Here is a 24,329-nt window from a genome sequence, read left to right as displayed (position 1 = left end):
CAAAGCTGGGGAGCCTGAGCCAGTGGCCGGAGGACCACGCCCAGGGCAGGCTAGCCAGACGCCGGCTGTCGTGGGGGCAGCTTGTGGCCCTGGCCCTCCTACAGCTGTCAGAAGAAAGGACCACCCTGGCGCTGGCCCCATACTGTAACTCCTACAGCTGAGTCTGCAGCCGGGACACCGAGGTCACTGGGCAGAAGGCTGAGGCCAACCAGCAAAGCCTCCTCAGGACACAGAACTCAAAGACCGAGCCAGCAAGGCCAAGGCACCGAGTGGACGCACTGCCCCAGACCTCGGAAGGCTGCATGGCCCCAGGCCTGTGGCCCCCACAGCTCTGGCTAGGAGTGCCAGGGCTCACACTGGTGGGGCCATTCAAAGATGGAGAAGCCCCCCTCAGAAAACACAGGGCCTGAGCTGACTCCAGGGGTCCCAGCCCCACCTGTGCTGAGCCACTCGACCCCTCCCTGTGGTGCTTCCTTGGCCCCCAACGGCTGCAGTCAGACCAGCCATGTTTGCCATGATCGGCTGGGAGAGACTATGGCCCCCAGGGGTGGCCTGGTGTCTGTCTCTCCAGGAGGGCTTGGGTTACAGCCAGTGAGACGATGGGGTCCCAGACCAAAGCTGGGGGGGCATGTGCAGCGTCATCGCTGTGGGAGCCACGCCAGCTGAAGCCTTGCGCCCATGCAGGGCCGTGGCCCTCATGGGTCCAGAGGCACCCAGGGCCCCTCCGATGGCTCTCATCCCGAATGGGAAATAACTGGCTTGGAACAGAAATGAGGGGAAGAAAGGCCCCCAGGGAACCCTGCTGGGCATGTGGGGTCTTCTCGTCACAACCACAAGTTCGCAGTCACTGTTAAAGCTTTGCAGCCGTCACTCCAGCAGCTGCGACCACGCTGCGCAACTGCCTCATTTAAGCAGCCCACAGGCTGCCGTGTCCGGCCCCTGCCTGCCGGCGTGCGCGTCCTGCTCGCCCACTTTCCCTTTGTGTCCCGTAGTTTTCTAACATTTCTTAGCAGAGGCTGCTGGCAAGTGACTTCCCTTCAGCCCTCTGGGGTCTCTCCTGGGGAGTCTGGGGGCCCTGAGCCCCACCCCTCTGGCCATGACTCCTCCCCTCTGGCAGCCTCTGTGATTTTTTCAGTTTTTCAGCATGTTGATTCAGTGTGCCTTGGGTGTGGTTTTCTTCGAGTTTATCCTGTTTTGAGATTTCCTAGGCTTCCGTGATCTGTATGTAGTTCTCATCACTGAGAAGTCTCTTCATGTTCCTCTGCGCCCCTCCCCTCCCGGGGTTTAGGTCACTAGTCTGCCAGGCTGCTTGGCTGTGTCCCCCAGGCCCTGCTCGGGTCCACTTCTCCCAGTGCCTCACTTCACAGAGCTCCTGTGGTCCTGGCTCAGATTCACCAACTCCTTCTTCTACAGTGTCAGTTTTGTCAAAAGCCTATCCAGTGAATTGTTTTATATGTTACTTTTTAAACTCTCGAGTTACCGCCCAGTTCTTTGGCATTTTCATATTTCTCTTACTTAGGACTGTCTTAAGCCCCTTAATCTTTGACAGTAGCTGTTTTCACATTCTTAGCCACCGGCTTCAGCCCGTTCTGGCTTCTGACTCTGCCCCGGGCAGGTTTTTTCTCTGCCTGTGCCTTCAGGCTACTCAGCACTTCCAGGCTGTTACCTTTCAGTCACTGCTGGACGCCAGTGTTGCGGATTCTCTCCTGACAGCCGCTGATTCCCTTACAAATCGCTTTGTGAGCCTCCTGGACACACAATGTCTCTCCACATGAGTTCCCAGGACTCAGGGGTCTTCCAGACCCGAGTAAGGTCAGTGAGGACACGCCCTGGGTGGGTCAAGCACTTACCCCGGCCTCACAGAGGAGGCCCCATCCTCCGAGCTCCGTGGCCGAGGGAACCGAGGCGGGACTGCAGCTCTCGGTTCCTGAGCCCCCTGCCGTGTGCCCACGTGGCGAGCCAGCCCCTCCAGCTCCCGGCATCTTCGTTTTTCCAAATGCAGTCATTTGTGTGGCCTCTGAGCATAAGGCAGACAGCCCTGAGGTGCAGCCCTGCTCTTGGGGTGGAGGCGGCGGAGGTGGGGTCTTGGCAAACTCGGCTCAGCAGGGCAGAGGAAGTGTGCGGGGAACGGGGGCGATGCCAGTGTCCCTGGGCCTTGCTCTCGATCCTCGTCCGTGGTAGGGGTGGCGGGTCCTGACACTGCCAGGCCTCATGCTCAGCTCAGCTCTCAGGAGGGACCCTGCGTCCTGATCACCCTTCTTCACGTTCCTGCTGCTGCCCACCTCCCTCTCATTCCTGGAGCTGAGTGGAGACCACTGAAGGGCTCCAAGCTCAGTTGGCAGGTGTCCTGCCTCCCTGGGCTGCCTTCCTCACTTTTCTTTCCTTTCTTCTAATTTTTTAACATTTTTCAGGCTAAAGGCTTACACTGTTTTACTTTTGACTCATCCTCGGAAATGGGAAATGGCCAGAACACGTGTGGGCTGAGGTCTCGCTCCAGTACACTGTCAGGCACCCTCATCCCAGGCCTCCTCAGGCCCGAGAGCACCGCCCGCTCTGGTCCGGGAGTCGGTCTAGGAGCTGTTGGCTCTGCTGCATCATCTCCCTCAAAGGGCCTCGTGCACCTGCGCCACATCACAGACAGCCCCGACTCGGTCTCCCAGATCACGATTCTCCCTGAGCATCATTCCTTCTGCTGCTCGCCTGTCTGGGTTTCAGCGTTGCATGTGTACATGCGAGGGTGCAGAGGAGCAGATAATGCTCACTCCTCGGGGTCCTTCAGGCTAGCAGCATCCTGCCTCGGTTTCTCTGGACGCCTCTGGGGTCTCGGGAGCCCATGTGGCTGCAAGGCGAGGCTATGGCTCAGTGAGGGTGCAGGCTGCACCAGCCACACCTGGGAGGTCCGCCCTTGGGCCACCTGGGGTGAACGTGGGCGGGTGGCTCCAGGAAACCCCTAGCTGCCCTGCTCCGCAGCGTGACGGGGGCAGTTTGAGTGTGGCTGGAGTGGTGGGACTGGTGGCTTCTCCCAGAGCCCTGCGGCTCTGAGCACATGCCGCCTATCCACTGCCCGCGGGGCCCGAGCAGTCACTAGGCCCGAGGGCAGTGTGACAATGGATGGGGCCGGCTGCTCCCCGCACCTTCTCAAGGGCTGTGGAACACGGGCAGGGCCCCCAGGGCCAGACCCAGAGGTGTCTTCGCGACGGAGGCTGCAGTGCGCCAGGGGCTTCTCCCCAGCTCTGGCGGCCGTCTCAGCCAAGAACTGGGCAGTAAGCAGAGGGCTTGCCACCCACGTGGCCCCACAGCTGCACCGGATGGCAGCCCCGGGCCCCGCGTGTCCCCACCTCCGTCTCCAGTGCCAGTGGCCGTGCTGCACAGCTGAACCACGGAGAGAGCGGCCATCCGGCTGAGCAGCCCACCCGCAAGCACAGTGCGCTGGCGGGGCTGTCAGGAGGGGTGAAGGGACAGCCCCCCAAGCCCGTGCTGACACAGAGGAACCAGTGGAGCATCTAAGGACTTGCTGGTCTGGAGACAAGGTCTGCCCAGGGGGAGCTGGGCCCAGGCCGCACGACCCCTGCTGCCCCCGTGGTGGTGGAGGGCCTGCTGGCACCTCAGCCCAGACCCTCAGGATCCTGCGGTCTCAGCAAACCCCAGGGCAAAGCCCCGTCAGCCCCGAGCAGCCCTGCCAGCTCAAGACCAGAGGCCCAGGGACCTCAAGGGGCTGGGCGTGGCTGCGGGAGAGACCACCAGACTAGGGCAGGCGCAAGTGGGGCCACTTTGGGCATCAGGGTTTGTTAACATCCTAGACAGTGAAACATAGAAATTATTTTTAGGCTCAGAACCAGGAAAACTAGCTTTCCAGAGTAATGCAGGGAGAGACCTCCCTGGTGGGCCAGTGGTTCGGATTCCGCACTTCCACTGCAGGGGGCATGGGTTCGATCCCTAGTTGGGGGAGTAGGATTCCCCCTCTGTGCAGCACAGCCAAAAAATCCCAAAGTAATCCAGGGAGAGCTGTGACTCCACATCTCACATCACACTCTGTGAAACCCCATATGGTCCATGAAACTGACTGGTCAAAAACCCAGCTCCTCGCTAGACCTGGGTCAGGCTGGTGTCTGTGACCACATGTTCTCCCTGGTCACCAGGATGGAGACGCAGCTTTAACGATAAATCAAGGAGTGGGTATCAGCTGAGCCTCACCTGGCCGCACAGCTCCGGCCTGGGCCTGTGGTCTCACCTCCTCCCTCAACACCCCACTCAACCCTGACCCATGAAGCAGAGGAGGCCATGGGCGGCAGATACGCACGCAAACGACCTGGGTGGGCACTTGGCCACTCTGCTACTTGGGGGCTGTTGGCTGGTCCGGGTCTGACTGCTCTGCAGAAATGTGACCATCTGGTTGGACAGCTGAACTTGATGAAGTACTCCTTACTCTTCTCATCACCATGGCGACTGTGCTGTGGTCACTGCGGGTCTGCTGTCACTGAGGGTCTCTTGTCACTGATCCCCGTTTCCTTCTACCTTGCTGACCTGCGGCTCCTGGTGTCGTTTCCCCTTTTCTGAGGTGGTGTTTGAGGCAGTCTCCCTGTAGACACCGCCGCATGGACCGCCCACACCTGGGACCCCCGTCGTTCCAGAGCCCCTGCTTCCTTGCAGGTCTGAGCCCCACCACCCCCAGGGGCAGAGCCTGGACCAAAGCAGAGCCAGTGTGACCCTTATCTCACACCTTCCCCAGAAAGCTAATTTGAAATAGATCCGAGACCTAAACATAATAGCCAGACCTGGAAAATTTTTAGATCTTTGTATCTCTGAATGAAGAAGAGATTTCTTAGATGGGACGCAAAAAGCAAAATTGTAAAGTTTTTTAAAAGTGTAACTTGGACTTCCTGAAAGTGGAAAATGTCACCTCTTTGAAAACCAAATAATGAAAGTCTCTGCCAGGACCTGCACTCAGCGAGGCCCTGGGGTGTCCGGGTGCTCCCCTCACCCTCCCTGGCCTCCAGCCAGCCCCCTGCTGAGTCACCTGGAGCCTCCTCCCCTGTGTCTGTCACTCCTGTAGGGACCCAGAAGCTCTGTGTGCAGTTGGCCTGGGGCCCTGGGGCCCTGTGCTCAGAGGCGCCTTCCGGGCACACGGGCGGGCATGACCCTGCAGCCTCTTCTGCCTTGAGTGAAGACCACCCCACTCCCGGCCACACCCTTGACAGCCAGGCCTGCATCAAGTAGAATGTGCCACTTTGAGTCTCTAGAACAGCTGACAGACATGCGGTCACCAGAAGGGACCCTGTGGAGCTTCTGGCTGGGAGGCACCCCCGGACGCAGGCGGCAGCACTCGTGGACGGGCCGGGGAGCGGCGCCCCTTCCGTCCCGCACGCGGGGGGCCTTAGTTCTCACAAGTTGTCTGCTCAGGGCCAAGCCCCGGGGACTGAGGACGTGTGGGCTTCTTGGACCCTGGTCATCCAGGCTCACAGGGACACTCGCCGGATCCAGCTGGGCCCATGGAGGCTTCTCAAGACGGGCAGTGACCAGACTCTCGGGCAGCCACCCGGCAGATAGCACTGGGAGGTTCACGAAGACAGGTCCAGCTAAGGCGCGTCCAGGTGCAGGCCTGCCCCGCAGGCTGCCTGTCCCGGGGAAGACTCGGGCCCAGGGCCGGCCTCGTGCCTGGTCACTCCGTGGTGGAAGCCGGGCTGGCACAGGCGCAGGCACCAGCGCATTCCCCAGTCCTGGTCCAGGGGAGCAGCAGGAGCCCCATCCAGACCCCGTCCCAGGGAGGGACGCGCTGCAGGGCCTCGGGGCTGGCTGTCGAAGCCACGCTGGGCCTGCTGCTCACTGGTCACAGTGACAGCTGCCACAGACACAGATTTGTCCTTTCCCGGCTGTGAAGCTGAGAACCCCAGCAGCCTCCACACGGGGGCAAAGGCCAGACTCAGGGTCAGCAGGAGGGGTCTCACCAGAGGCGCAGGGCAGAGCCCACCTCTGAGGTCGTTTGGGACATGGGCATCCCTGGGCCAGTCTGAGGGAGGCAGGGCAAGCGGCCTGGGTGGGGTAGGGGGCTGGGCACCTGGGATCAGCACAGGCTTCGGGAAGGGCGCGACCCGGGCCCGTGCGTCACCACAGCTCGTGAGGTGCAGTGGCTGGAGCCTGTCTCCCCACAGGTGGTCCTCATCATCAGCGGGAACCTGAGCTTCCTGAACTGGCTGACCATCGTGCCCAGCCTCGCCTGCTTCGATGATGCCACCCTGGGCGGCCTGTTTCCCTCAGGCCCTGGCCGCCTCAAGGACCAAGTCCTGAAGATTCAGGAGGAGGAGACCCGAGGGGCCGGGGTCCCGCGGACACGCGGTGGGTGACACTGGAAGGCGGGCGTGGCTGGGGAGTCCAGGTGGTCTCCGTGTCTGGTGCCAATCAACCCCTGAGGCTATGGCACCCAGCCCCATGCCCAACCCAGTGGCCTGGGAGATAGAGCAGTGTCTCCACGCCTGGGCAGGGTCACTCGCCTGCATGGTATGGACGGTGTGTCCTGGTCCCCGGCACAGTGACCTCAGGTGCTCCAGCCCAGGTCTTGGGACAGCTTGGGGGCTGGAGGAGGGCTGAGAGGAGCGGCTGTGTTTCCTCATCAGCCTGGAAGGTATCCTAGGCTTAGGGAGAAGGGGCTGCACGTGGTGGGAGCCCTTCCCAGACTCCCCAAGGGACCAGCTGCACCTCTTTTGGTCTCCGTGGGCCCAAGGGGCCGCAGAGAGGCCAGGCCTGGGGGCCACAGCCCACCCATTGTGCCCCCTCCCAGCAGGCAGCGTGGCACGGGGCACGGTCAACCTGGCGCTGGGCATTCTGGTAGCCTGGCTCAGCATCCCGGTGGTCCTCAACTTGCTGAGCCCCCGGCAGGTCATGAACAGCTCCTTCAACCCCCTCCGGATCGTCAACACGTACGGAGCCTTTGGCAGGTACCTCAGGGCCACTGAGACCCCGGGGGAGACGCGCACATGCGGCCAGCCCCCGCCTGCATCCTCAGCCTTACCGTGGCCTGCTCGGGTCGGGGGTCAGGGTGGGGAGGCTCAGCCCTGACTCAGCCCCTCCCCGTCCCTGCCAGCATCACCAGGGAGCGCACGGAGGTCATCCTGCAGGGCACAGCCAGCGCCAACGCCAGTGCGCCCGACTCCGCCTGGGAGGACTACGAATTCAAGTGCAAGCCTGGGGACCCGAGGCGGCGCCCCTGCCTCATCTCGCCGTACCACCACCGCCTGGACTGGCTCATGTGGTTCGCGGCTTTCCAGGTGAGGCCCTCGGCGGGGAGGCCCCGCAGACACAGGATGAGGTAAGGGAGTCTGTGCTGGGGCTCTGTGGGTGCCCAGGGCCGGGCCTCCCTGTCGGCTTCTCAGAGTGCTTCCCCCAGAGCAGACAAGGCAGGCATGGCCAGCGGCGGGGCAGCCAGCATCCGCGGAACCTTCGCTCAGACCCGAGCAAACCGGCAGGACTGTGACCCCCGCCCAGGACGACAGCCTCTGGGAGGCTCAGTCACGTGTCTGGGACCCCTGGTCCTGCCAATGACAAAGCCAGGCCTGGCCCCACTCCACCCAGGTCTCCGAGGACAGGACAGTGGGGAGGCGCCCAGGAGAGCAAGCAGGCGGCGAGAACAGGAAGGACCCACAGCACGGGGTCCTGGCCCCCAGGAAAGCCCACCCAGGAGAGCTGACTGCCAAGCGTGCTGCGCCAGGGCCCCCAGGCCGGCAGCCTGAAGGCTGGCAGCCGTCAGGAGGGAGGGGCGGGGTGCACACACGTGGGGGCTCTCAGCTGTGTGCACCCCGAGTGCCCCGTCCTCTCCTCACCCCCAGACCTACGAGCACAACGAGTGGATCATCCACCTGGCGGGCAAGCTCCTGGCCAACGACGCGCAGGCCCTGTCCCTGCTGGCCCGCAACCCCTTTGAGGGCCGGGACCCCCCCAGGTGAGATGCCCCTGCCAGACAGGCCCCGCTGCAGCCTCGGCCGCCCCTCAGGGGTTCTCCCCTAAATGCAGAGCTCTGCCCTGGGGACCGGCCTGGCCCAGAACCAGGCCTGGACACAGCAGTCCCGAGGCCCCACATACCCACTGAGGACCGCGGGCTCAGTCCACAGGCCCTGAAGCTTGGCCCTTCTGCTCCCGAGCCCCGCTGCCCGCCATCACGGGCTGGGCCTCTGGCTGCTCCTGGCCGGGCACAGCCCAGCTCTGTGCCCAGGGCCGTCCAGGGGCCGAGGCTGCCCGCTGCCCTCGCCTTGCAGGTGGGTCCGAGGAGAGCACTACAGATACAAGTTCAGCCGCCCCGGGGGCAGGCACGCGGCCGAGGGCAAGTGGTGGATCCGCAGGCGGCTCGGCCCCTACTTCCCCCCGCTCAGCCGCCAGGACCTGAGGGGCTACTTCACGTCCCGGGAGTGGCCGTACCTGGAACCCGAGTAGAGGCGGCCAGGGCTCGTGGCAGGAAATAAAGCAGGAAGACAGTGGCTGGTTGCTCTGAGTGGGGATCTCCGTCCACAAGGACGTGTGGGAAGCAGGGCTGGAGAGAGAGGAGGGGCTGCTGGCCCGGATGGGGTCCACGCTTCCTCGTCTGCCTGGGCCCCACGTTGCTGCTCACCAGGGGGTCCTGAGGCCCCCTCCCTGGCTGCGCTCCCAGTCAGCAGGCCCCGGGCACTGGCGTCCCAGTGCTGCCCGCATAGCCTCTGCCCCCAGCCGTGCCTGCAGCACCCACACTGGGTCCTTGGCACCAGTGGGCTGGTCCTCGGCCCAGCGTGTTGTGTGCCAGTGTGGCCAGGAGAAAACCCTGCCCCTCCTTTCTGCTCCCGAGTAGGTCCCCACTGCATGCAGGAGGTGCCTGTGTGGGAGAAGCTGGGGCTCCCCTCAGAGCCCACACACCCCTGCACCCACTCTCCCCTGCAGTGACCAATGCCCAAGGGTGTAGACAGGGCCTCTGTCCTCCTTGGGTGGGCTACCCCCACCAACCCTGATCGAGGTCCTCCCCCACCTGTGACCACGTGCCCCATCTCACGCTGGAGCCTCCTGCTCCCTGACCCTGACCCGGCAGGGGGGCACAGCAGAGCGGTCAGCCCCGGCCCGGACGCTGGGGTGCGGGGTCCCCAGGGCAGCCGCTCTGTGGCCTGCTCACTTCAGGTGGAACTGGATTAATGGTTTGTTGCTTGGTGACCCTCCTGGGCTGCAGCCCAGAACCTCCACAACCTGACGTCAGCGGTGAGTGGACACCTGCCCCCCCAGTCATCCACGGCGCCTGCCGCAATGTGGAGGGTCCCCACGAGAACAAGCTGGTCTAGGCCAGGAGACCAGACTGAGGTGGGCACAAGCGTGAGTCTGTGCAGAGCCCCCCCGCCTGCCTGGGGGCCAGCCGGCCCAGGTGCCAACAGAGAGGCCGTGTTCTGCTCGCAGGCAAACAGGCGCCCTGTGTCTACCACGGGACAGATGGGGCCTCAGACACCGAGCCTGGAGCCAGCACGTCTGCCCACGATGGCTGCATGGAGCTACCGCTGGCCCGCCGTGCCTGGGCCCTTCCCGGGGGGCTGTCCTGGGGACACTGCCAGTGGGTGGGAGCACCAGGGGTGCCCCTGTGGGGCCCAGGACGGGCAGGGGGCCTGAAGAGACACTGTGTCTTGGCTCGGGGTGGCCCCCTGGCCCCAGAACCACAGGTGGCCTCCTTGCCAGGAGCCGTGGTGGGTCCCCGGCCTGCCAGCCCTGCCCACCACACTCTGGGCTCAGCGCCACCCAGGGATCGGCCGGGGAGCCGTCGGGACTCGGATCCCCGGTGTGGGCTCTTCTCTCGGCTTCAGTCCAGACATGCTGGGCCCAGGACCCCTGGGACCTCTTAGGACACACACAGACGGTGGTCTCAGACCTGCAGGCTGGGCGGAGCCGTGGGTAGAGCCACGGACAGGAGTGCTAGCAGGAAGGTGGCCCAGGAACCCGGTGGCGTGCTCTCGCCCCTGGGGACATCCCAGGTGCAATCAGGGTGGGCGCATGGCCCACTAACAAATCAAGGCCCATCAGACCTGCCCGTGCCTCCAGAGGCTCGGGTCCCTGAGGGGTCCCCACTGGTCAGAAGCGGCCCCAGCCCGACCTTCAGAGCCTGTCCTGAGGCCCACACCCTCCTGTCGAGGACAGTCAGAGCCCACCCTCCTGCAGAGCCCTCCCATGGCCCACCTCCCTGAGCCTGAACCTGGGGTCTCCACCCAACACCTTGCCCTCCCCTGCGTCCTCTCATCCTGCTCGCCCACCAGCCACGTGGGGCCACAGGGCCTTTGCACTGGGAGCTCACAGTGCTCACGACACTCAGGGCCACCTCTCCTGCCTTTGCTCGACTCCAGCTGCTCCTGGTCACACACGGGTTGGCGGGGGCTCACGCTGGCCCCCCAGTGCTGGATACACTGTTGACCTGATGCAAGAGAAAGGCCCAGACGCGCGTGTCTGCTCCAACCGAAGCTGCCTCTGTCCAGTGTCAGGACAGTCAGCTGTTGGTGGGGAGGTCGGGGGGCAGGGACACGAGGTGGGGGCTTGGTTCACCCCTCCTGGGACAGGCGACTGAGTGCTGGGGGTCCTGGTGGGTAAGGATCCACCCTCCTCAACAAGAAGCTCAGCTGCAGGTTGGGAACTGAATTTCTGTCAGGTACAGGCTGTTGCACAGGGTCCTAGGTTCACCTTCTAAAACCAGGAGTCCGCTCAAGGCAGGGGCAGAGGTATTCTCCCAACACAGGAAGGGGTGGCCTGCTCGCAAGAGAGGTGAGCAGAGTGTGGCCTGGGCGTTGACCCTCTAGGGGACTGGAAATTTAAGGTCAGTTCTTCCCACCCGCTCTCTTGAGCTGCTGCCTTATGGAAACCTCTGCCTGACAGGCTGGCCCTCGATGAGACCCCCACCCCATCTGGGGGCTTCTCCCCTGCAAAGCGCTCTGCCCCTGTGGCTGCCTCAGTCTGAATGGGGTGATGGTTGCAACGCCCAGGCCCAGCCCCACACCTCCCCACAACTCTCCAACTCGAGGGCCCTGCACTCGGCCCTCTTGCTCCAAGACAGGACTTGGGCCTCCGGTCACCAAGCAGCAGCTAAGCTCAGGTGACCCACTGAGTCTGGCTGGGGGCTCAGCTGGGGGCCTGTCTCAGGGAGGACCCACTGCCTCCCTCTTGCTTGAGGACGGAGCAAAAGGCTCAGCACAGCTCCTGTCCCCATGAGCAGGGTGTGTGAGAGCCTGCCTCCATCAAAGGGGCTCTGGGCATCATCCCTTTGCCAGAAGGTCTGTCTCGGAGATGATAAACGCTGAGGCCACGCCCACCCTTCAGATCCAGCCCTCCTCTGCCCAGGCTTCCGCATCCACGCAGGGATGGCCCGACGTGCCGCGCTCTTAGGCTGCCGGCTCTGGAGGGACAGGGTCGGCAAACACTGGCCTGTGGCCCCTCAGGGGCAGGACCATCTCCTGAGGCTGTCAGTTTTTAGAATGGCCCATGGAGACGTGGAAGCCTGAGCGGCCCTGAGTGCCTGGCTACCTGTCTCGACTGCCCCGCTCGAGGCCACCCAGGGGCTGAGGCCTGCTCGCCCCGACTCGCCCCTGTTCTCAGCAGCCGCTCCGGCTTCTCAGGTCAGCTGTCCTGCTCTCTGTCTCACCCGCACGCGTGCTCTTCCTTCCTGCCACCTTTTCCAGGTCTGCCTTCCGTCTTCTCCTCAGGCTGCACACTTACTGTCTTTCTAACTGTTCCCCCGATTTCTAAGCACAGCTGAGGACCCTCACACAGTGGCTGCGCTTGCAGGGCTTCATGAGTTAGACCGTGGTCTCCTCTTAACACAGCAAACGCCAGAGGCAGGGACTGAGGTGCTCACACGCAGGGACTAGGAGGCAGCCTTTTGCCTGAGTTTTATCAGCCTGTTTGTCACTCCCAGCGCCCCTCGCCCCCACACCGCCAGCACGCTGGGTCAACACCCCTTTCAGAAGTGAACAGACTCTGGTACGAAGGACGCTTGAATTCCCAGAAGGCTACTTGTGTCCCTCTGCCGAGAGGTTCCCTTGCTCAGCATCATGACAACCTGTCCCCAAGGTCCACTCCCACCCTATATCCTGTGGCCTGAGGACACCATGGACCTTTGCGCTCAGGGACTCAGTTCCAAAGGTGGAACTCACATTTCAGAAAACTTAACCTTTAAAGTTCCTAAAATAATCAACAGAATTGACAAAACAGTAGCTTTTACTGACGAAAAGAGAAGATACAAACAACTAAAATCAAAAAAGCTAAGTGGGACATTACTATCTGCATCACAGACATAAAAAGGACCACAAGAGAACAGTATGAACAAATGTGCCCAACAAATCAGGTAACCTAGACGACACAAATTCCTAAAGACATAAAACGCTCAAGAAGAAAAAGGAAATTGAAGAGATCTCTTGCACATAAGATTGAATCAGTAATCAAACTTCCCAGCAGAGAAAAAGACTGAAGCAGATGGCTTTGTTACAGAATTCTCCCAAGAATTCAAAGAAAAGTTAACACAAATCCCTCCCAAACTCTTTCCCAAAAAAATCAGAAAAGGAGGGAACACTTCCTATCTCATCTTATAAGGGCAGTATTACCCTGGTAACAAAGACAGACAAAGACACCAGTATCCTTTATGAACAGAGATAATTCTGTTATCAGAATTATTTATAACAAAAATCCTCAACAAAATACTAGCAAAACAAGTCTATCAGCATATTAAGAGAATTATATGCCATGACTGAGTGGGATTTTCCCCAGAAATGCCAGAGTGGTTCAACGTAAGAAAATCAATCAATGTAATACACCACATTAGCAATGTGGTGGTGGTGGTTTAGTCACCGTGTCGTGTCTGACTCTTTGCAACCCCATGGACTGTAGCCTGCCAGGCTCCTCTGTCCATGAGATTCTCCAGGCAAGAATACTGGAGTGGATTGCCATTTCCTTCTCTAGTAACAGAATATAGGTGCAGAAAAAAAAAAGTCTTTCAGTTGATGTAAGAAAGTCATTTGCTCTCATGATAAAACCACTCAGAAAACTAGGAAGAGAAGGGCACTTCCACACATAACAAACATTCATGAAAAACCCCACAGCTAATGTCATCCTCAATGGTGAGAGACTGTAAACTTTACCTCTGTGATCAACACCGAGACAAGGACGCCCATTTGCACCACTGCTATTCAGCACTGCACTGGAGATTGAGCCAGAGCAATTAGTCAAGAAAAATAATTAAAAGGCTTTGAAATTGGAAAGGAAGGAGTGAAACTATATTCACAGATGATATAATCATATATAGAAAAGTCCAGTGATCCACAAAAATACTACTGGAGCTAATAAATTAATTCAGCAAAGATTCAGGGTATGAGATCAACATGCAAAAATTAGATGTGTTTCTATACCTGCAATGAACAATCTGAAAAAGAAACGAAGGGAACAATACCACTTACAATAGCATCCAAAAGGATCAAATACCTAAGAATAAATATAACCAAGGAGGTGAATGACTTCTACACTGAAAGGTACAAAAATGAAAAGCAGCTATGTCCATGGATTTGATGACTTAATTCTGTTAAGATGACAGTACTAATAAAGTATCTACTAAGTTGATGAATCTCTATCAAAATTCCAATGGCCTGTTTTATAGAAATATAAAGGTCCATCCTCACGTCCACATGGAATTGCAAGGGCCCCAAATAATGAAAACAACTTTGAAAAAGAAGAAAGTTGAAGGGCTCACACTTCCTGATTTTAAAACTTAATACAAAGTAATCAAAACTGGTAATAGCACAAAAATAGACACACAGATCAACAGAATAGAAAGCAGAGCCTAGAGAATCCCTCACATGTTTGGTCAAATGGTCTTTGACAGGGTGCCAAGACCATTCAGGGGAAAGAGGATAGTCTTTTCAAATGATGCTGGGAAAAATGGATCTAAATGCTAAAGAATGAGGTTAGGCCCTCACCTGACACCATATTCAAAAATTAACTCAGGGACTTTCCCTGGTGGCCTAGTGGCTAATAAGATTCTATGCTCCTAATGCAGGTGGCCCAGGTTCGATCGCTGGCTGGGAAACTAGATTCCACACACCGCAACTAAGAGTTCTCATGCGACAACTAAAGATCGCACATGCCGCAACTAAAACCCAAAGCAGCCAAATATTTCTTTTCTAAGTACCAGTACACACTGCAATGTGGATAAAACTTTCAGTTCAGTTCAATTGCTCACTCATGCATTTCTGTGACCCCATGGACTGCAGCACGCCAGGCCTCCCTGTCCATCACCAACTCCCTGAGTTCATTCAAACTCATGTCCATCAAGTCGTTGACGCCATCCAACCATCTCATCCTCTGTCGTCCCATTCTCCTTCTGCCTTCAATCTTTTCCAGCATCAGGGTCTCTTCCAATGAGTCAGTTCTTCACATCAGGTGGCCAAAGTATTGGAGCTTCAGCTTCAGCATCAGTCCTTCCAATGAATATTCAGGACTCATTTCCTTTAGGATAGAGTGGTTTGATCTCCTTGCTGTCCAAGGGACTCTGAAGAGTCTTCTCCAACTCCACAGTTCAAAAGCATCAATTCTTTGGCACTAGGCTTTCTTTATAGTCCAACTCTCACATCCATACATGACTACTGGAAAAAACATAGCTTTGACTAGATGGGCCTTTGTCAGCAAAGTAATGTCTCTGCTTTTTAATATGCTGTCTAGGTTGGTCATAGCTTTTCTATGAAAACATTATGCTCAGTAAAATAAGCCAGACAAAAAGATCACGTTATATGATTCCTTTTATAGAAATATCTAGAACAGGTAAATATAAGGATAGAAAGCTGACTAGTGGTTGCCAGAGGAGAGAATGGGTGGGTTGGGGCGGGGTGGCAACTGCTAATGGCTCAGGGCTTCTTTCTGAGGTAATAAAATACTTTGAAACTAGATAGAGTTGATAACTGCATGAGACTGATATACTAAATATCACTGAATGTTCACTGCAAAATGATTAATCTTAATGTCAATTTCATCTCTATTTTTTAAAATAAAACAAAAAAGAAAACCTTGTAAGTGTCCTGAGACCCTGCCCCAGGGGCTGGGAGACCTCACGCTGCCATGTGTGTGGAGCACATGGCACAAAAGGGTTGGGGGAGGGCAGATTAAGTGCTTCGTCCCTTTACTGCTGTGTGCACAGGGCTGGATTCACTCAGGCTGAAACATGTGGCTGTGGTTGGCGGGTGGGATGGAAGGTGGGTGTCCAGAATCAGCCTGTGACCACACTTGGGCACTGATGGTCTTGGAAAGACAGTCACACACGCGACTACCAATTAGCTGAGGAAAGAAGCAAATGATAAGGGCAGTCATGGTTGCACAATGCTAGGCTAAGGAAAGGTGGGCAAACAGAAGGGCAGTCGTGGCTACGCGATGCTGGTGATTCTTAAACCTGCGTCTGCTGAGGCCACCAACCCCCTCTTCCCAACTCAGATGAGATTCTCAGCAAGGCCTCGGGGTGGAGCACAGCTGGGGTCCTCTGCCCGCTCTCTGCAGGTGTGTGGCCACCTCATCCACTGGAACTGATCTGACGAGTGAGCAGCAGCTGACCCTGCAGCCCCTGGGCTGTGTGCTTCACTGTTCCAGGGGTCACACCTGCCCAGGGGTGTGCATGGTCCACATGATAACAGCTTTATCATACATCCTGGGACCTCATGGTCTCAGCCCCCACTGCTCTAAACTGCCTTGACATCTTTAGCACGTCCCTCACAACAAGTTGAAGCTTCTTGTTCTAACACAGGCAGACTTGTCTCATCTCACTTCACAGATATTGGTGCTTTTTACAATTGAAACAACCCTGCATCAAGCCTGTTGGCACCATTTTTCAACAGCATTTTGTCACGTCAGGCCTCCATGTCACATTTTAGTAGTAATATTTACTTAAATATTAATTTAATTCTCTTAATAATAACTGTTTGAATATTGCATTTGTTATGGTGCTGTGTGATCAGTGATCTCTGATGTCACTACTGTTAACTGTTTTGAGGCCACAACCTGTACCTTTATAAGACTGTGAACCTAATGGATCAACATTTGTTTCCAACCTGCCATCCTCCCAGCTCTCTTTCTCTCCTTAGGACTCCCTGTTCTCCGAGATACAACAATACTGAAATTAGGCCAATTACTCAACCACCCTACAATGGCCTCTAAGTGTTCAAGAGAAAGGAAGAGTTGCACATCTCTCACTTAAAAGCACAAGCTAAAGATGACTGGAGCATAAGGAAGGCTGAGTGCTGAAGAATTGACACTTTTGAATTATGGTGCTGAAGAAGACTCTTGAGAGTCCTTTGGACGCAAGGAGATCAAACCAGTAAATCCTAAAGGAAGTCAACCCTGAATATTCATTGGAAGGACTGATGCTGAAGCCAAAGTTTTTTCCAATATTTTGGCCACCTGATGCAAAGAGCCAACTCACTGGGAAAGACTGAGGGCAGGAGGAGAAGGGGACAACAGAGGATGAGATGGTTGGGTGAAATTACCAACTCAGTGGACATGAGTTTGAGCAAACTCAGGGAGATAGTAAAGGACAGGGAAGCTTGGCATGCTGCAGTCCATGGGGTTGCAAAGAGTCGAACATGACTTAGTGACTGAACAACAACAAAGATGATTAAATTTAGTGAGGAAGACATGTCAAAAGTCAAAACAGGCCAAAAGCTAGGCCTCTTGCACCAAATAGCCAAGTTGTGAAGACAAAGAAAAAGTTCTTAAAGGAAATTAAAAGTGCTCCTTTGGTGAACACATGAATGATAAGAAAGTCAAACAGCCTTATTGCTGATGTGGAGAAAGTTTTAGTCTAGATTGAAAATCTGACCAGCCAGAACATTCCCTTAAAAGAAAGCTCATCCAGAGCAAAGCCCTAACTCTCTTCAATTCTATGAAGGCTGAGAGAAGGGAGGAAGGCACAGAAGGAAAGCCTGAGGCTGGCAGAGGTAGGTTCATGAGGCTGAAGGAAAGAAGCTGCCTCCATGACAAAAAAGTACAAGGTGAAGCAGCAAGTGCTAATGCAGGAGCTGCAGCAAGGTATCCAGAAGACCTAGCTGAGCCAATTAATGAAGGCGGCTACACCAAATAACAGATTTTCAATGCAGACAAGACAGCCTTCTATTGGAAGAAGCCACCTAGGACTCTCAGAGCTGGAGAGCAGTCAGGGCCTGGCCTCAAAGGACAGGCTGACTCTCTTGTCAGAGGCTAGGGCAGCTGGTGAGTTTAAGTTGAAGCCAATGCTCACTGACCATCTGAAAATCCTAGAGCCCTTAAGAATTATGTGAAATCTACCCTCCTGCACTCCATAAATGCAGCCCCAAAATCTGGACGGCAACATATCTGTTTACAACATGGTTTACTGAGTATTATAAGCCCACTGTTGACACCTACTGCTCAGGGAAAAAAATTCCAGTTCCTTTCAAAATATTAATATTACTGCTCACTGACAATGCACCTGGTCCCCCAAGAGCTCTGATGGAGATGAACAATGAGATTAATGTTATTTTTATGCCTGCTAACACAACATACATTTTGCAGCCCAAGGATCAAAGATAAGTCATTAAGAAACACATGTCCTAAGGCAGTGATTCCTTGGATGGACCTGGGCAAAGTCACTGAAAACCTTCTGAAAAGGAGTCACCATCCTAGATGCCATTAAGAACTTTTGTGACTCAGGACTCATCGACACTAAAAGGAGTTTGGAAGAAGCTGACTCCAACCCCCATGGATGACTTTGAGGGGTTCAAGACTTTAGTGGAGGAAGTAACTGCTGATGTGACAGAAACAGCAGGAGAACTAGAAGTGGGGCCTAAAGTTGTCACTGAGTTGCTTCAATCTCATGACAGAATTTTTAATGAATGAGGAGTTGCTTCTCATGGATGAGCAAAGAAAGTGGCTTCTTGAGATGGAATCAGCTCCAGTGAAGATGCTGTGAATATTATTGAAATGGAAACAAAAACTTTAAAATATTACATGAACTTAGTTGATAAAGCAGCAGCAGGGTTTGGGAGGACTGCCTCCAATTTTTAAAGAAGTTCAACTATGGGGTGGCAAAGAGTCCCACACGACTGAGCGACTGAACAGCAGCTATGGGTGCACCGCTATCAGTGCGCCTGCCTACTGCAGAGGACTCACTCGCAAAGGAAGAGTCAGTCCACGTGCCAAACATCAGCATCTGCTTTTAAGAAACTGTCACAGCCACCAGCCTTCAGCAACCGCCACCCTGCTCAGTCAGCAGACATCAACACCAAGGCAACTCACTGAAGGCTCAGATGACGATTCGCGTTTTTAAACGGAAGGCGGGTATGCGCACTGCTCTTTAAACAAAAGGCTATTGCACACTTAATAGACAACAGCACAGTGTAAAGGTAACTTTTGTATGCGCTGGGAAACAAAGAAAGTCATACGACTTGCGTTATTGCGCTAAAGCTTCCTGCAGTTTGCTGGAACCAAACCATGAGATCTCTAAGTTGTCTGTAGTTTACATGCAAATAGTGAATGGTGTTATTTCTTTTTTACCCACCTGAAGCTCTTTGTTTTCTTTTTTATTCGTTTATTTTGGCTGCACAGTGTGTGGGATTTTAGTTCAGCCCTGAACTAAAATCAGTACTGTGGTGATGGAGAAGACTCTTGAGAATCACTTGGACTGCAAGGAGGTCAAATCAGTCAATCCTAAAGGAAATTAGCCCTGAATATTCATTGGAAGGACTGATGCCGAAGCTCCAATACTTTGGCCACCTGATGCAAAGAGCCAACTCATTAGAAAAGACCCTGATGCCGGGAAAGATTGAAGGCGGGAAGAAAGGGGACAACAGAGGACTCAATGGTTGGCTGGCATCACCAACTCAACAGAACAAGCTTTGAACAAGCTCTGGGAGATGGTGAAGGACAGGGAAGCCTGGCATGCTGCAGTCCATGGGGTCACAAAAAGTCAGACACGACTGATTGACTGAACAACAACAACAGACCAGGGATCAAACTCAGGCTCTTGGTGGTGACAGCACAAAGTCCTAACCACTGGACTGCCAGGCAGTTCCCTCTTTCTTGTCTTCTTGTGCTAGCTTCCAGGTTGAGGCCCACTATCTCTCTTATGATATCTTTTTTCTAACCTAAAAGTTGTCCCTTTAAAATCTCACTACAAAAAAAATAAATAAATTAAATAAAATCAAATCTCACTACAGTGAGTTGGTCTACTGCAAAAACCCTTTGGCTCAAACCATGTAAAAATGCTGGAGGAAAAAAAATCAAATTTTGTATCTGAACTCACACACACAAAATATAATTCAGTACAAGAGGACGTGAAAGGCAGAACAGTGCACCCCAGGCTGCAGGGAAGAGGCGCCCAGTCCTGATGACAGGGGACTCCCAACAAAGACCTCTGCATAAAACAAAAACCCTTTCAGGACCAAACATTAGAGAACAAAATCACTGAAACCCACTCTGATTCCTTGAGAATATCAGTAAAAGGAGGCTTCCCTGGTGATCCAGTGGTTAAGAATCCACCTGCCAGTGTAGGGAACACAGGTGCGATCCCTGGTCCTGGAATATTCCACATGCCATGGAACAACTAAGCCCTCGTGCAACAGCTACGGAGCCCATGTGCCCTAAAGCCTGGGTTCTGCAATGAGAAGCCACTGCAACGAGAAGCCCACACACCACAATCAAAGAGGACCCCCGCACTGCAACCAGAGAAGGTCCACACAACCAGAGTCCCCCCCACTGCAACCAGAGAAGGTCCACGCAATCAGAGAGGACCCCCACTGCAACTAGAGAAGGTCCATGCAATCAGAGAGGACCCCCCACTGCAACTAGAGAAGGTCAACGCAATCAGAGAGGACCCCCACTGCAACTAGAGAAGGTCCACGCAATCAGAGAGGACCCCCACTGCAACTAGAGAAGGTCCACGCAATCAGAGAGGACCCCCACTGCAACTAGAGAAGGTCCACGCAATCAGAGAGGACCCCCACTGCAACTAGAGAAAGTCCACACACAGCAACAAAGACCAGCGCAGTCAAAAATAATAAACATTTTTGAAAAGAAATGAGTATCTTTGCTTTTTAAAAAGTTTAAAAATGTATCGGTAAAAGGGATAAACTTCTAGCCACAATGAACAAGCCAAAAAGGAGACAAAACACAAATTACAACATCTAGAAGAAAGGGGGGACATCACTACAGATCCTATAGACACTGAAAGGATAACTAAGAGAATATTGTGAATTTTATTCCAATAGACTTTACATGCCAGTTGAAGTGAAAAAGAATTCCATGAAAGTACACATTACTAAAACTGACTCACAAAGAAAGAGAAAACCCTAACAGTTCCATAACAATTTTAAAAATTGAATTCTTAATTTAAAATCTTCTCACAAAACTTCAGACCAAGATGGCCTGATTAGTATGTTCTATCCAACATTTAATGAAAAGAATATCATCCTACACAAACTTTCATAAAATAGAGGAAACACACACTACTGGTCAGAATATAAAAATGCGCAGCCACATGAAAAACAGTTTGGCATTTTGAAAAAACATTAAACATGTACTCCCATATGACCCAGCCATTCCTCTCCTAGGTATGAAAACACAGAGACCTGTAAGCAGGTCCGTAGCAGACTTACTCATAATAATTGCAGAGCTGGAAGCAGCCCAGGAGTCCATCAGTAGGCAAGTGGATGAACCCATAGTGCTGTAAACACACAACAAATAATTCTTAGCAATAAACAGATCAAATTATTGCTACAAACTTGAACCTCGAAAACATGCTGAGCTAATACACACAGGAATACACACAGGAATACACAGAGCATAATTCCGTGTATACAGGGCTGTCGGTTCTGTCGCTCAGTCACATCCGACTCTCTGTGACCCCATGGACTGCAGCACGTCGGGCTTCCCTGTCCATCACCAACTCACAAAGCTTCCTCAAACTCACGTCCATCAATTCGGTGATGCCATCCAACCATCTCGTCCTCTGTCATCCCCTTATACGAGGCTGTAGGGAGGGGGAAATTCTCAACTACAGGGACAGAGAACAGATCAGGGGTTAACCCCAGGGGGCGGGCTGGGGAGGGGCTGACTGGGAAGTGAAACAAGGAGTATTTACAAGAGCTGGAAATGTTCTGTCTTAATTGCAGGGCAGGTACTTCAGGGTTTCTCAGAAACCGTTAAGCTATACACTTAACATAGGTGTATTTTGTTTTATGTAAATTATGACTGACTCTGTGGATAAAGCCCTAATTTGTAGTATTTTTTAATTTCCATGATTAAATACTCTCACCAGATCACTCAGCACAGAGTTTGGAAGCAGTGAGCATGGTCAGTCTCGTGTGGCGGTCAAGCCAGCTCCAGCATGCCACCACTTATCCCTCAGTCAAGTAAGAAACCCTGAAACATCACTACAGCAGGCTAAAATAAATAAGACTTTCAATGCCAGGTGTTGGTGAAGCCAGAGAGCAGTAGAAGCATTGGTCCCCATTGGAGATTGGTGACATCTACTGAGGCGGACGCTGTACACACCAGGACCCAGTGGTGCCATGTCTGAAGCATCACAACAGAAGTGTAAACAGATGTCCCGTGCACTACAGGCGTGCACAAGAGGTCACAGCAGCACTGATGGATCACTAAGGACCCAGACACCTCTCAGGAGTGGAGAAATACACACGGGCCTGCACCCACACGAATGGACAACTGACTGCACTCGAATTCTGCCACATGATTTCACTCGACCCCATGGGTGCGCAGGCCAATACAGATAACACTGGGGGGCACCTCCTGGGGCAGTTACACCCACATTCTGTTTGTGAACATTTTCTGAGCTCACGTTTTGTGAACTTCCATATGTGTTCCAATCCACAATTAAAATGTTTTCTACGGAAAAATCTGTTTTCGTCATAGTGTCAGAGCTTTTAGGCTGCATTTATTGTAAGAGTCTGGAGCTGGGTGTTTGTCTTTTCTCAGACCGTGTGTGCCCACTTGACTCCGGGTAGGGGCCCCAAGCACTTCTCTTGTGTTCTGACCGACACATTTTTCCTTTGTTGCTTGCCCGTTGTCGAAGGGCTTTGTTCCCTGAGTTTGTAAACCTGGGACTCAAAAGCCCCAGACAGCCAGCCCTTCCTCCCTCTCCCCCAGGCCCTGAGGACCAGAGCAGGTTCACAAAGCTTCCTTCATCTACCTGCAGGGACACCTCACTTTGGGGTGAAAGTCAGGCAAGCGGTGACACAGAGCCGGCAGAACCAGACAATGCCTCTCACCTGCCTCTCCTCCTGCGTGGGGCCACGATTCCGTTTGTCCTGGAAGGGTCGTCCGCGTGGCAGTCCCGGCTGGCGCTGGCTCGGAGGGGCTGCACCTGGGGCGAGGGCCTCGGTGCCAGCCAGCAGCTGCGCTCCCGCCAGGCATGCATTTGCATCTCAATACGCTGGGCTGGAGCTGGAGGAGCCAGCTGTCGGGGCCTTGGGAGAAACGCGCCTTGTTCCTTTAAGGGGTGGGCTCAAGGCTCTTCATCAAGTGGCCTCCATCTCCCTGCAGTCTTCACACTCACACAATTCTTCTAGACGAAAAAATATGAAGCGCCATTAGCGAGTTATCAGGGGCCAACTGTGTCCCCATCAAAGCCCCTCAGTCCATTGAGGCCGCGTGCAGCTGCAGGGGCTGGCGCCCAGCAAGCAGCCGGCCGGGCCGTCCCTCCGTCCCGTCTGTCCATCTCCACCGGGCACCGCGGCCCCGGAGGCCTTTTACCATCACATCCAGTGGAGTGGACGGCACGTTCAGAGCTCATGCGCTGTCCTGGGGGATCAGGCCCAGCCAACACCCCCAGACAACTACCCAGACCCAGCGGTCCCATCCTCCCCCAGCTGCTTCCAACCCAGTGCCACAAGCACGCCCCTTGCCAACCACAGCCCCGGGGCTTTAGCGCACAGGTCTGCCCGAGAGGCCGTCCCAGGTCCACCCCAGTGTGTCCCTCACCACAGGTCTCAGGACACGCATCCCCAGGCCTGGGGTTCCCTGCTCCTCAGTCCCCACACAGGGGGATCAACTCCACCAGGGAGGGCCTATAGGTTGGCAGTAGCAGATTGAGTTTGTTGGTGTTAGTTGCTAAGTCATGCCTGACTTCGCAACCCCACGGACTGCAGCACACCCAGCTTCCCTGTCCTTCACCATCTCCACTGAGTCAGAGATGCCATCTAACCATCTCATCCTCTTACCCCCTTCAACTACATGGACCTTTGTTGTCAACGTGATATCTCTGCTTTTTAATATCTTGTCTAGTATTGTCATAGCTTTCCTTCCAAGGAGTAGCATCTTTTAATTTCATGGCTGCAGTCACCATCCATAGTGATTTTGGAGCCCAAGAAAATAAATCTGTCACTGTTGCCACTTTTTCTCCATCTATGTGCTATGATGTGATGGGACCAGATGCCAGGATCTTAGTTTTTTGAATGTTGAGTTGAATAGTGTCTCCCAAAATTTATATCTACGCAGAACCTCAGAACATAACCTTGAAATAGGGGCTTTCTGGTGCGATGAGCTAAGAGGAGACGAGGCTGAGGTCCTCACCCCAAGAGGAGACGGCACACAGGGCATGTCACCTGATTTCAGCTGTCCGGGTTGTGGGGATCTGACTTAGCAGCCCCAGGACACCAGCACAGCCACCATCCCATCCGAGTGCAGGTGTGATGGGGGCACTCCCTCCCCCGGCTTCCTCTGACTTCTCTGGTCAGCCCTGGGGGCACACCCTTGGCCCTGGCCTCACTGGACACACCCACGTCAGACGCAGGAACAGCTCTCCTTTGATCATTTAGATGAAATGAACCAAATCCCCCCAAACCACAAACAACCAAACCTACTCAAATGTAACAGGTACTGAATAGTCCTATAACTGTGAGGACATTGAATTTGTAGTTATAACTACAAAAGAGAAATGCCCAGGCCCAAGTGGTTTTACTGGTAAATTCTAGTGGTGGTGGTTTACTCGCTCAGTCGTGTCCAACTCTCTGCAAACCCATGGACTGTAGCCCACCAGGCTCCTCTGTCCATGGAGATTCTCCAGGCAAGAATACTGGAGTGGGTTGTCATTTCCTTCTCCAGGGGATCTTCTTCACCCAGGGATCAAACCTGGGTCTCTTGCATTGCTGGCGGATTCTTCAGACATTTAAGGAAGAAATAACAACAGTCCTACCTGATCTCTTTCAGAAAGTAGAAAAAGAGGGAACACTTCCCAGGTCAGCTTTATCCAAACCAAATTAAGAAAGGACAAATAAGAAAATCAGAGACCGTCACCCCCTCACAACATAGAAAACAAGTCACCGATCAAGTGGGATCCGCCTTGGAATGGATAG

The 24,329-nt window shown here is 54.4% G+C and overlaps 1 protein-coding gene across 1 annotated transcript in view; it reads left to right on the top strand.

Moving 5' to 3' along the window:
• LOC133237974 (lipase maturation factor 1-like) overlaps window positions 1–12,645 on the top strand; it is a 35,491-nt gene extending 22,846 nt beyond the window's left edge. Inside the window, exons 11-15 of the mRNA XM_061400502.1 lie at window positions 6,150–6,333; window positions 6,779–6,932; window positions 7,079–7,262; window positions 7,821–7,933; window positions 8,247–12,645. Coding sequence (XP_061256486.1) covers window positions 6,150–6,333; window positions 6,779–6,932; window positions 7,079–7,262; window positions 7,821–7,933; window positions 8,247–8,421 — 810 coding nt within the window. The 3' untranslated portion in view covers window positions 8,422–12,645. The remainder of the gene's footprint in view (window positions 1–6,149; window positions 6,334–6,778; window positions 6,933–7,078; window positions 7,263–7,820; window positions 7,934–8,246) is intronic.
• The last annotated feature ends 11,684 nt before the right edge of the window (window positions 12,646–24,329 follow it).

This window comes from Bos javanicus, chromosome 25, assembly GCF_032452875.1.
Source record: "Bos javanicus breed banteng chromosome 25, ARS-OSU_banteng_1.0, whole genome shotgun sequence".
NCBI classification, from domain to species: Eukaryota; Metazoa; Chordata; class Mammalia; order Artiodactyla; family Bovidae; genus Bos; species Bos javanicus.
This window is presented reverse-complemented; position numbering and strand designations above follow the sequence as displayed.